Genomic DNA, 12,788 nt, shown 5'->3' on the forward strand with positions numbered 1-12,788 from the left:
GAGGGAAGGCAGAGAAGGCAGCAGGATGGGGCTGATGATGGGATCTGGGGGAGGGGAAGAGTCACATAGGGATGGAGGAGGAGAACCTATCACTGGGGGTTCCACCGTGGACCTCAGAAGGTCCCAACTGGAGGTGGGGGTGGGGCCTGAGACAAGAGAAGCTACTGAGCCTTGTCAGACTACAACATCCAATTTATACCTCTTCACTGTGGAAACTGAAGCAAAGAAAAGTGAAGGGACTTGACCAAAGTTAATATGTAGTGTTCTTTTTCACTGATTTGGTTCTAGAAGAGATCTTAATCTAGACTATCTAGTCCAGGGGTTATTAACTTGGGGTCTGTGAACTTGTTTGTAAAATCTTAACTGACTGGTTTCCTTTAAAATTCTAAATATTTAATTTTGTGTAAAAAAAAAGATTCTGAGAGGGGATTCACAGGCTGCCAAGGAATCTAAGACATACTAAAAAAGTTAAGAGCCCCTCATTTAGTTCAACTCCTTCATTTTACAGACGAGGACACTGAGGCCCACAGAAGAAAGGAAACTTGCTAAAGGACCCATAAGGAGCAAGAGTCAATATTCAAACCTAGATCCTTGAACTCCAAATCTGAAAACTCAACTCTATGACATCCCTTGACTGTAATTACCCACACATTCCTGGGATTCAGAATTGGAAGCGATTATAGAGGAGGCTGGAGCAAGAAGTGGTGGGAAAGGGTCAGAAAAGACCCCAAGAGATAGAAAAGAGTTCTGGAGAGAAGACAGTCCCAGGTACAGGAGAGCAAGGGGTCCTCTGAGGAAGCCCAGGCTCTTCAGAAGAGAGGAGAGGCTTACCTGATGACTTTCCCAGGGGGATGAGCAGACCCTGGGCATTGTGAGAAGATGTCAACTCGGGGCCCACTAGGTCATGAGTTTCAGCTTGTCCCTCAGCTTCCTGGGCCTGGGAACCCACCTGTTCTAGGAGGGGCAACAGAACTCCCATCCCTCCCACGCAGTTCACCACATCCTAGGGAATAACAGGGTGAGGGTCAGAAGGACAGGCTTAGGAGGGCACCTCCCTTTGCCCATCAGGAACCTACAGTGCCAGAACTCCAAGGTCCACTTGGGCTCTTCGCCTCCCTCCACTTTCCTCTCTTTTTATTCTCCAAATATGACTCCTTTCAGGAGTCATTATTTAGTCCTAGTCCCTATCTGGACCCCCTCACCCCTGCCCCTTAGTCTCAATCACACTGGCTTGGAGCTTCATTAAACAATATTAAACAGTGAAGCCTCAGGTCTCTGGTCTCTATAATTATGGTCCTTGGGACTATAGAAAGAAAGACCAGGATGGAACAAAATAGGACAGAATAGAACACTGTGCACAGAATGGACTTTAATTTTAGAACAGAATAGAAAAGAATACAAAATAAAATAGATTTTTTTAAAAAGCAGTCATTTTGAAGGAAACCTATGACTGCTCTCACTGTTCCAACACCTCCCTTGACAGTGTTCTTCAGACCTAGAGCAGCTATCACCACCTCCTTGCCCATGACCCTCCGCTCAGCTGTCACTCTATAAGCCCTGGGGTCTGCTTTCACCTCCCACTCACCCACATATGTTCTCAATGACTGCAGTCATGCTCACATACCTTCACATCCCAATTCACCACTTTGTGGCCTGTTAATCGTCCATCTAGCCCATGACTAGGAGACAGGTCCAGACAGATTTTATCCTTACAGGCCTGAGTGAAGAGAAAAGTGAGTCATCAGGACCTGAAGGGTCTCCAATCCTTTCTAACCCTACCCCATGGAAAGAAAAGTGGTTCCCTTCTTATGGCCCCACCCTACTCTGAAACTTCTTTTTTTCCCCCAAAGACTAGCACAAATTAAGGGGTCCATTGAAAGGATTCCTCTTGCAAGTTAGGAAAAGAGGCTGGAAATCACCCTGGGGCAAATAGGAAATGGATTAAAGGGCAGAATCTGAGGCTGGGGAGCTCAGGTTGCCTAATCATCCTCACCTCCTGTTCTAGCCCTCAAACTTTGCCCTGGGTAGAAGAATGAAGAGAGAGAGAGACTTTATAGTAGAACCCAATAGTGGGCAGTGATAGAGGTGGAGGACCAGGTGAAGAATGAATGGAAAGGAGGTTCAAATGAGGGCAAAGGATAGCAGATGTAGGAAATAGGGGATGAAAGGTTCTGGGGATATAAGGAAGAGGAACAAGGTAATACAATGAGTGAGAGAAGAGAAAGGTATAAGAGGAGAAAGTATCTGGTAAAGAGTGAAGAAGGTGAAAGATGGGGAAGGTTGAGGATAAAAATTGAAGGGTGATTATAGGGAATAAGAGTGGGGTGAAGGTTGAAAAATGAGGGACAATTGTGGGGAGCAAGGGTGGAGATGGGGGATGGTGACAGAAGTAGACAACAGAAGGGGAGAGGAGAATTTCAAGGTTAAGGATAAACTTTGAAGGAAAAAAGTGGAGAAAAGACAGAGATGGAGGACTGGGAGAGAAGTGGGGGGCAGGGCTGGAACCTGGGGTGTATAGTGGAGAAGCATCTTGTTGCTGAGCTCCTGCAGTTCCCCCTCTGGTTTGAAGGGAGATGTCTCATTAGGCCCTGAAGAAGGGAAAAAAGTGTTAGGCCTTCTCCCCATCCTCTGTCCTCCCCACAAGAAGAAGAGGATGGGTTGGTGTCAATTTAGTCTGGTCCTATTCCCCTCTCCCACTTCACACATATCTGGGCTCCCTTCTTGGGGTGATGGGCCTATTCTCTTGAGTCTCCCTGGCTCCAGATGTGAATTTGATTCCTACCTGGCCTGTCCTTTAGTCTCACTCTTCCCCAGAGCCAGCTCTGCCATGAAACAGAACTGGTCCAGGGTCAGGGTAGCAGACAGAGTGGGGTGCAAATGAGGGTGAGGCACTTTTTAAAATGTTTTTTTATGAGAGCACATAATTTTAGTAGCAGAACCCTTACTCTCCATGACCTGCAGGGAGGATGAATATTTTCCCCTTCAGTGACTCTACACTGGATGTAGATAGCTAGATAAAATTTTTATTAAGCACTTAATATTTACTAGCTCTGCACTCAACTGGAAAAAGACTTTACAGATTGTTGAGTCCAACCCCCTCATTTTACAGATGAAGAAAGCCTGACTAAGAGAAGGGAAAACAACCAGTCTATGGTCTCAAAGACAATAGGCAATAATCATAGTCTGCACGGCTGCAATGCACCCCTTCCCCTGCCCCACAGTGATTGGAGCATGCTTGCCTTCTCTATGTCCTGGCTTGCTGAAATCTTGCCCTAGCTCAACTGTCACCTCCTCAGTGAGGTGACACCTTCCCAGCTCCCCCAAGTGAAGGTACTACTGCACTTTATTTATCTCTGTCCTCTGCTCCTGAGACTACTTTTAAAGCAATCTTGAACTATACTCCTATAGGGACAAGTGTTTCCTATACCACACCTCCCCAACCCCTTGCTATGTTGTTAGTACTCAAAGCAAAGAATGTCTTTTTATTTCTCAAGAATGGGACCATAATAAGAAAATAGAAGGTTCTTAATAATTGTTGAATCAAATTAAGTTGGTAGCTCTCATTCATTGACTCATTGTGTTCAAACTTTTCGTGATGATACACAAATCATGCCTCACTTCCCAACTAGACTATAAGCTCTTGGTGGGCAAGGACTAGGTTTTCTCTCCATTACCTACCCTCTGTCCTTTCTTCCCCATTCTATGGCACCTAGCATACATATTACACTGAACAAGGTTTTATTGAATGAGTGATATAGGAAACCATTTTCAAGCAATAAGGAGCCAGGCTTCTAGCCTTTAACTTGTCTTGACATGATCTATTTGGATAGCTTGGGTTTTTCAGTCCCCAGTCTGGTGAATGGCTTGGAACAAAACCACCTCCTCCCACCTGCCCAAGAAGGGGGAGGCCCTTAGAATTTGAAGAGGGCCCTGGGGCATGAATGAGAATAACATACCCAAGGCAAAAAGGGTTCTGACTTGTGCCGGCTGAAGGACTTCATGGAAGATGACAACGGAGCCCAGCTGGCCCTCTAGAGAGGTAGGGCTGCCCCACTCAGTGTCCTGGCTCCCAGCCAGAGTGGTGCTCACTCCTCCCTCCCGTGATGGCCCCACCATATTTGCAGAGGGCCCCCAAGAAGACATGCTGGCAGGGAAGGACTGAGATCGAGAAAGGGATGGGTGGGCAGAAAATGGCAGCTGCGGTGGGTAAACTGGACCAGGGAAGATGGGTGGGCCTGTGGTGGTTGTGGTGGTTCGTTGGCCAGCCAAGCCAATGCAACAGGAAGAGAAAGACTATGAAATAAGACAGACAAAAACAAAAAAGAAAAAGGATATTACAGATGGGTGAGGGCCAGGGTCTATTCTACCCTACCACAAGCTTATAGAATCAAGAGCTTTAGAACTGAAAAGGACTTTAGTGCAAACCCCTTGTTTTACAGAGGAGGAAACTGAGGGCCACAGAATAGAAGTGACTTGCCTAGGATCACCCAAATTATAGGTAATAGAGCTGGAATTGAACTCATGTTCTGTGATTTCAAATTCAGTACTTTTCCTACTATACCAGCCTGACCAACAAAAGAAATAAAAGGGAAAATTGGTAAGGAAAAAAAAACCCTTTTCCCCCCCTTCAGATTTATTTCTGGTTTAAAAAATTCAGGAATAGAGATTTAAAAATATGTGCACACAGAGAAACATTTCTGGGCTTTTCAGTTCTGATTTCTATGATTCTATGAGCTCTAAATATACAAAACTAGGTCACATTATGAACAATTTTCTTTAACACATTTAATTATTCTTATACTAACAAAACAAGTTTAGATTTGAAAAGAAAGTTTTAGCAGTATATATGAGGCTGGAAGTGACTACAGTTCTCAGTAGGCCATGCTTCTAAGCCTGACAGAATTGTTGGAGCATGCAAGCCAGGATGGAGGGTCTTAGGTCTTCTAGCAGCAGCTTGAGGGGAGGGACACCCCAAGGGCCTGCTTTGGTCACTGCCTATGTGACATAGAGCTTAGGACTGAACACTAGTAGCCAAGTAGGACCAAGAAAGGACTGAATCTAAGAGATCTGCAGTCTAGTCCTAGCTCTGTCAGTTCTTTGCTGTTGACCAGTCAGAACCTCTATGGACCTCTGCTTCTTTCTGGATAAAAATGAGCAGGTTACATGTTGAATTTATTATATATTTGCATTTTTAATTTATTATATCCTTAAAAAGAAAAGCTATGCATAATAGAGATTCATCATTTCATGTATAATTCTCTTTTGTATTCTACTATGTATATGAAAATGCTCAATTAGTATTTATGTTCAGAATATACTTTTTTTTAAAAAAATTGTTAGTAGGTTCTAAAACATTTTGGTGTCAAGATCTTTTTACATGCTTAAAAATTATTGAGAACCCCAGGAAGCTTTTGATGTGGGTTATCATTATAAACGTTTACCTTATTAGAAGTTGAAATTATATTATAAAGATAGTATGATTATCCGGTATATGTAGTATGTGAAAATGCAAAGATCTGCCCCCTGCCTCTTCACACTTTCTCCTGTATCCTTCACTCTTTGGAAGTTCAGTCTTCACAGTCCATTAGGGGAAGAGGCCAAGAAGACATCCATAGTCCAGTTTTCCCCAAGCCAACACTCACCTCATTGAGGGAAGGGCAGCGGAGCGGGGCTGTCTTCATTAGTTGCCCATCAGCATAGATATACAGCAAGTTTTGGCTGAAGGGTCGGCGTCCAGGAACATGGATAATGGCAATACTGTGCTAAAAGGAGAACCCTTTACATCAGATTCCTCATGTTCTACGTTTAGGAGGCAGGAGATTTTCAAGGTTGGACCCTAACTCCTGATGCTACCAAGTTCTCATCCCACCACTTGTCCTTGGGCCCTGTCCCAAGACCTTTGTTTTTCCCCATCTGAAAAAGGAGGTATGTGGCCACAGAATCTTTCTCAGCAGACTAGGCTTTTCCAAGGAAGCCTTATGTTATCCCAGTACATGGCTGTTTCCTTAGCAGATACTGAAGTCAACATGGTAGAGGAAAGATCACTAGTTCAACAATCAATAAACCTGGAACCTAGTCCTGAATGACCTTGCATCTTTTCCTTCCTGTGATTTATTTACAAAACGGCAAGCTTGGATTAAATTGCTGTCAAGTTTAGAGCTGGAAAGGGTCATGGCAATTAACTAGCTTCATACTTTCATCTAACAAAGAAGAAGTTGAAGCCCAGAAATATTAAAAATAACCTATGTAGGCAGTAAATGCAACTCAATTCAATTCAAGCAATTATTAAGCACCTACTGTTTGCTAGGCAGGAGTGCTAGGCACTGGGACACACAGAGACAAAACAGAACACAGCCCTGCTCGCTCTCTCTCTCTCTCAGCAATGAGGTCAAGTGACTTGCCCAGGGTCATATAGACATCAAATTTGAACTCAACTGACTTCAGGGTTGGTGCTCTATCCACTGTGTCCTAGCTACCTTCATAGCCCTGCTGTCAATGAGGTTACATTCCACTGGGTAAATGGAGAGCCATAACTTCAAGTGCAATGACCTTGTCTCTAAGGTCCCCTTCAACATTGACATTCTATGACCGATAGACAACACATCTCTTTTACATAGTACTTTAAAGTTTTTTAAGTGTTTTTCCTCTCTGTTTTGCAGAAGAGGAAACAGAAGTTCAGACTTTACAAGGTGACTTTTGAAGGTCACAAAGCTGGTGAGTATCAGAATCTAAACCCAAGGATGCTGACTTCAAGACTGGGGTTCTTTCCACTCCCCCACATTAAGATTCCCAATTTTCATGGAGTAGTGTATTCTGTTAAATCAAGACTGCTTACAGAAGCAGGTTGGGGAAAGGTAGAGAGAGAGGGCAGGAAGGAAGAGGCAAAGAGAAGGTGAGGTTTGGGGTAGAAGTGCCTAGGATATAAACTCCCCCTTCCCCACCTCCCAGAACATTTCTGCTCACCCAGGCAGAGTCGTTGAAGGGGAACTCGGGCAATGACACTGTCATATACTCCTTCCTGGTACACACAGCTACCACCAGCATTCCGGCAGGTGTGAAGAAAGCCTCAAAACCTGTACCACTGGGTGTGAAAAAGCTGGGCCGGGGACAGGCCCCACCATGGGCTGTTGTCAGCTTCCCTTCCCAGACACAGTAAGCAGGGGAGGTGGCCCCTGTGGACACCAGTGCCTTGGGGCCTTGGTTCATCCAAGGCAACGGTGTCAATGCCCTCCCACTTGCCATCCACCAGCCCACAAGCCACCCAAGCACATAATTATATCTCCCTATCTACCACCCTGAATCTAATTCAACAACACTTATTATAAGCCTCCCTAAGTGTAGTTTAGCACTGGGGAAGCTAGAGAGATGAAAGAAAACACAGTTCCTGTCAAGGGATCATAGAATTTGGAGTTGCAAGGGACCATAGGGATCATTTCATCCAATCCTCTTATTTTCCAGAGGGAGAAATTGAGGCCCAGAGAGTAAATGGGATTTACTCAAAGTCACACCTGTAGTAAGTATCATTTGAGACTCAAATTCCGGTCAACACGACTGTCAGTGTGAGGAGAAAGAACTCCAGATTTAGAGGCAAAAAAAGCAGGCCTCTTTATTCCTCATTATGTGGCCTTGGGCAAGTCACTTTTTCTCTCTGGGACTCTGTGTCCCCTTTTATAGAAGGGACTCTGAGATATCTTCCAGCTCTAACTCTTAGTAAACATTTTATAAAATTTCTCAAGACTCCCTACTATTCAATATGGCTCTAGATTCCCTTTGTCTGGCTCTGAGTCCTGAAAGCACCTTCCCCTTCCTCCTCTTCCTCTTCCAATTCTTCCTCACCCTCCTCCTCCTAACTTTTTCCTCCTCCTCCTCCTCCTCTCATGGGGCACAGATCACTGCCCACCAGTCACGTACCACCATTCCCCCCTCACCTGTAGAGCTGCTTCCTCTTGAGCTGAGGGGGGCCAGCAGGGTGGAACATGGGGCATTCTCCCCTTTGGAGGCTGGGGCTGGGTGGCTCTTGGTGAAGGCAGAGCCAGGCATGGAAGGAGAAGGCAGCCCCTGGCCACCGCTGAATAGAAGGCACCATGATGCCTGCCATGCTGGGGGTCAGGTCAAAGTAGCGCAGGGCACGCTCTGGCCCCTTCTGACGGGCCATTCCTGAAAGAGCCCGGATCACAGCAGCAGTGTAGGGATGGGCACCCTTGCCCGGCTCTGTCCAGAGCAGGCGGAATAGGCATCTCAGCTCCGCTGGCCGCAAGGAGACACCCCCCAGGGCTTGCAGGAGTTCTAGGAGCTGCTCTGCAGCCTGACGTTTCAGAGATGGCTCTGTCCCCAGCGCTTCCAACAGGTAGCTCACCAGGCCGGCTTTCACACAGGTGGTGCGGCTGAGAGGGCCCCCATCACACAAGAGGCGAAGCCTCTCTGAAAGGTACACCTGGAGGTCACTGGAGGGCAGGATTGGAAGCCATTGGGCCAGAATCAACAGAGGCTGCTCATTCCTAATGGGGAGGGGTGGACAGGCATTGTGGTCACCCTCCACAGCCTGTCAGGGTTAAGGGGGAATAAAAGAAAAATGTTAATCTCAGAACAATTGAGTAAAAAAGACACTGTGGCCCCAGAGTTCAAAGATCCAGACTCAAATCCTGCCTCTGCCACTTATTAGCTATTGGATTTTGGGCAGTTCATATCTCTGAGCTTTAGCATCCTCATCCATTGAAAGAAGAAGCTGGACTCCATGATCAATGAGGTCCTTTCCGGCACTGACATTCACTGATTCTTACATTTTTGCCTCAGATCCTTATGCCAGCTAAGCTGCACAGGGATGGGAGGGGGGGGGTAATTTAATTTACTTGAATTTGTACATTATAAAAGAGTGTCACAATTCTTCCAGCATTTAGAGGCAAAGGGAATGAAATCTGATTAAAGTCAGATCAGTCACAAAATTAAGAGCTTGGGGGCACTGTGAAGATGGTAGAATAAGCAGAGAGGTTGAGCTGGGAAGGAAGAAGGCAGTGGCAATAGTCCTGAGGGAGGCACCAGCCTCTCTACCTTCTCTGAAGGTACATGCAACTAGTACGCAAATGGAGAGAGAGAGAAGTGTGTCTGATATTTGGAAGGTAACCTGTAGAGGGTTAGGGAATCTTATAGCATTAGAAGAGGAAGAGAGGAGACTGTGGAATAAAGGAGAAAGAAGACAGTTGAGTAGCTATATAAATCATGTGTTTTGAGATTTTTGCCTAGCTTGATTGTGTTTCCCTTGAGCCACAAATGCAATTGTGGGGGTGATGGGTGAGGAGGAGGGGAGAATGAGTCTTGTGTGCCAGGCCAATGAGTCTTGTGTGAAGCTGCCTGAGGTCTTAGAAAGATCAATCAACTAATCAATCAATAATCATTTATTAGGCATTACTGCTCACCACTGAGGAAAGAGGGGGAAAAAAAAGTAGGAAGCTTAAAATTTAGCCAGGAGATGTGTGTACATATTGAGTTAGAAAAATTATCTTGTATTGATTTGTTAAATATAATAACAACAAATCAATACAAGAAAAATTTTTTGGTAGATGAGGTAAGGAGGTACTCATAGCTAGAGGAAATAAGAAAAAAATTAATCTAGAAAGTGATGTTGAATCACTTTTACAAAAATATTCATAGCAGCCCTGTTGTGGTGGCAAAGAACTGGAAATCTAGTAAATGTCCTTCAATTGGGGAATGGCTTAGCAAACTGTGGTATATGTATCATGGAACACTATTGTTCTATTAGAAACCAAGAGGGATAGGATTTCAGGGAAGCCTGGAAGGATTTGCATGAACTGCTGCCGAGCAAGATGAGCAGAACCAGAAAAACACTGTACAGCCTAACAGCAACATGGGAGTGATGATCAACCTTGATGGACTTGCTCGTTCCATCAGTGCAACAATCAGGGACAATTTTGGGCTGTCTGCAAAGGAGAGTGCCATCTGTATCCAGATAAAGAGCTGTGGAGTTTGAACAAAGTTCAAGGACTATTCCCTTTAATTTAGAAAAAAAAAAAAAACCCAGACATTTTATTGTCTGATCTTGTTATCTCTTATACTTTTTGTTTCTTCCTTAAGGATATGATTTCTGTCTCATCACACTCAATTTGGATCAATGTACAACATGGAAATAAAGTAAAGACTGAAAGATTGCTCTCTGGGGGGGGGGGGGGAGTAAGATTGGGGGAAAAATTGTAAAACCTTTACTTCTCTGCAACCTTTCCCTACCTCTGAATGGAAAGGGTGGAGCCATGAGTGGAGCCCCGGGGAAATCATTTCCTATAAAGTTGCATTCCATGGACTTCATCATGCTCCTTACTGGGTACCCTTTTTCCCTTCCTCTTCTCAGCTTATATTTATTTCTTGCCTTTATTTATTAAATTGTGAACTCTTTGAGGGGGGAAAAAAACCCCATTAAAACTACACCAAAATGTATATGAAGTGGAATAAGATGTAATAAGGTTGTAATGGAAGGTTTGGGGGAAGGTTCTGAATTTATTTAGTTGGGACCTGACATAGACCGGGTTTAAAGAAAATGATCCTGGGAGCTAGCTGAGAATGGGAGGTTCTTGAAGCAAGGAAACAAATTTAGAAGGCTATTTTTCAACAGCCTAGGCCAGAGGGTGGGTGGTGGTTGTGTGACTTGAAAGAAGGAGAAAGAGAGAGAGAGAGAGAGAGAGAGAGAGAGAGATGAGAAATGGTATAAAGGTAGAAATGACAAGATTTGGATGGAGATGTGGTGAGAACAGTCAAGGATGGTAATGGGGTTAGAAACCCGGGTAGTTGGCAGAAGAGTGGTGACCTTAACCAAAGCAGCTAAGTTGGACTTCTTTCCAGTTCTTAAAGTAGGATTCAAATTCTCCAGGAAAAGTTCTTGGATTCCACCCAGATGGTAAGGATGCCACATAATAACATGATCTGTATGCACTTATTTACTATTACATATCACATTCATTTTTGTCTCTTGCCTCCCCTCCCACTAGATTATAAACTTCGCAAAGATGGGATTATGTCTTAACTAAGCTTTCTGTCTCCTCTAATATAGGACTCTGAATGCAGTATGTTTTTTAAATGAATGAATAAGATCCCTTCTCCCTCTGATGTTGTATAGTCTAAGTTGTTTTTCAGCTCTGTTGGTCTATGAATCAATCAATCTAAGATTAGCAGAGCTATGAATAGAAAGTCTAGAGGAGAAGCATGAAATATCTCACCATAGAACCAAATTCTTTCAAATCAAAAGACCAAGTTAGCCTGATGCTAATTGACATGTAAAACTTTCTTATTAATAGGGTCAGAGACTTAATTAAGATTTTGAAGGAACTTTGGAAGTCATCAAGTCCAACCTTGTAATTTGATGGAGGAAGAAAGTGACTTGTATAAGGTCACACAAGCAGAGGGTAGCAGGGTCAGGATTCCAAACCAGGTCTCTGGAATTCCAATTGAATTCTTGTTTGACTAAACTATACTGAAAACAAAATCAGCCTCATTGAAATCTAAATGAATCCTCCATTCAGACTCCTACCATTTTCCAGATGAAGAAACTGGGACCCAGGGATGGTAATTAATTTGCTTATGTCACAAAGTAAATTATATTATATGGCATCAGACTAGAATTCTCAGATTTCAGTCTCAATTCTCCTATTATGTACATATGTATTATATTATATATGTATGTATATGTATATAAAAAAATCTTAAAGCAATTTTAATTTGTTAAAAGCATTTGGGAGGGGGCAGCTAGGTGGCAGAGTGGATACAGCACTGGCCCAGGAGTCAGAAGGACCTAAGTTCAAATCTGGCCTCAGACATTTAATAATTACCTAGCTTGTGGCCTTGGGCAAGCCACTTAACCCCCTTGCCTTGCAAAAACTTAAAAAAACAAACAAAAAAGCATTTGGAAAATGTTGAATATGAGGTGCTAAATAAACATTGATTGAATGAATTAATTAATGAAAGAAAAATGAATGAATGGATAGTTGAAAGAAGAAACAAATTCTCCTCACTATACATAGACCCAGAGACATAATTCACATACTTGGATGCCAGCCATTACACGTGACCACTCTACCCACCACTACCATGTAAAAATTCTGCATGTGTGCCCCATTTAGGATACAGGTGGAATTCAGGGACCAGTAAAAATTGGACAAGACAAGAGTTCAGATTAACTTTAGAAACAGATTTGCAAATTTGACCAGTTTGTATTTTGATATCCACTAAGCCAAATGAATTATAATAGAAACTTCATTCCCCTAAGCCCTTCCCCTACTCCCATCTTCTTACCATGTTGAGCAATTCCTGGAGAAGCCTTCTAGTGGGAGGACCTTGGCTCTTCAGAACCTCATATAAGTGGGAATAGCCGATTCTCTCCTTAAACACTTCCTGAAGGAGCAATTTGTACAATATTATAAAAGAAAGCAATTTTGAAAGAACTCTTTCAAACTCTTTGAGAATTTTGATCAATGCGATGATCAACCTAATTCCAGAGGACCAAAGGTGAGGCATGCTACCCACCTCAAGATGGGTAAAGGAGATAAACTCAAGATGCAGCATCATATATATATATATATATATTTGGACTTGGCTGACATGGGAATTTATTTTGCTTGACTTTAAGTATTTGTTACGTTTTTTTCCTCTTTTCTTTGTTTAATTAGAATGGGAAAGGAGCAGGATAGAAAATAAATGTTTCTTAACTGTAAAAAAAAATTCATTAAAAAAAATTTCTAAAATCACCTCTAGTAGGAAAGACCATTCAGGATCACACTGATTGAGTA

General features: G+C 43.4%; 1 protein-coding gene across 6 annotated transcripts in view; it reads right to left on the bottom strand.

The window, feature by feature from the left end:
- The window catches only part of NBEAL2 (neurobeachin like 2), a 150,825-nt gene that overhangs the window by 40,285 nt on the left and 97,752 nt on the right, over positions 1–12,788 (bottom strand). For all 6 annotated transcript variants that reach the window (XM_074197751.1, XM_074197748.1, XM_074197750.1 and 3 more), the window contains 8 exons: positions 12,295–12,393; positions 7,929–8,542; positions 6,964–7,096; positions 5,643–5,762; positions 3,957–4,293; positions 2,506–2,588; positions 1,625–1,717; positions 832–1,003 (listed from right to left, as the gene is read on the bottom strand). In XM_074197751.1, coding sequence (XP_074053852.1) covers positions 832–1,003; positions 1,625–1,717; positions 2,506–2,588; positions 3,957–4,293; positions 5,643–5,762; positions 6,964–7,096; positions 7,929–8,542; positions 12,295–12,393 — 1,651 coding nt within the window. The remainder of the gene's footprint in view (positions 1–831; positions 1,004–1,624; positions 1,718–2,505; positions 2,589–3,956; positions 4,294–5,642; positions 5,763–6,963; positions 7,097–7,928; positions 8,543–12,294; positions 12,394–12,788) is intronic.

Source organism: Macrotis lagotis, chromosome 8 (assembly GCF_037893015.1).
Source record: "Macrotis lagotis isolate mMagLag1 chromosome 8, bilby.v1.9.chrom.fasta, whole genome shotgun sequence".
NCBI lineage: Eukaryota > Metazoa > Chordata > Mammalia > Peramelemorphia > Peramelidae > Macrotis > Macrotis lagotis.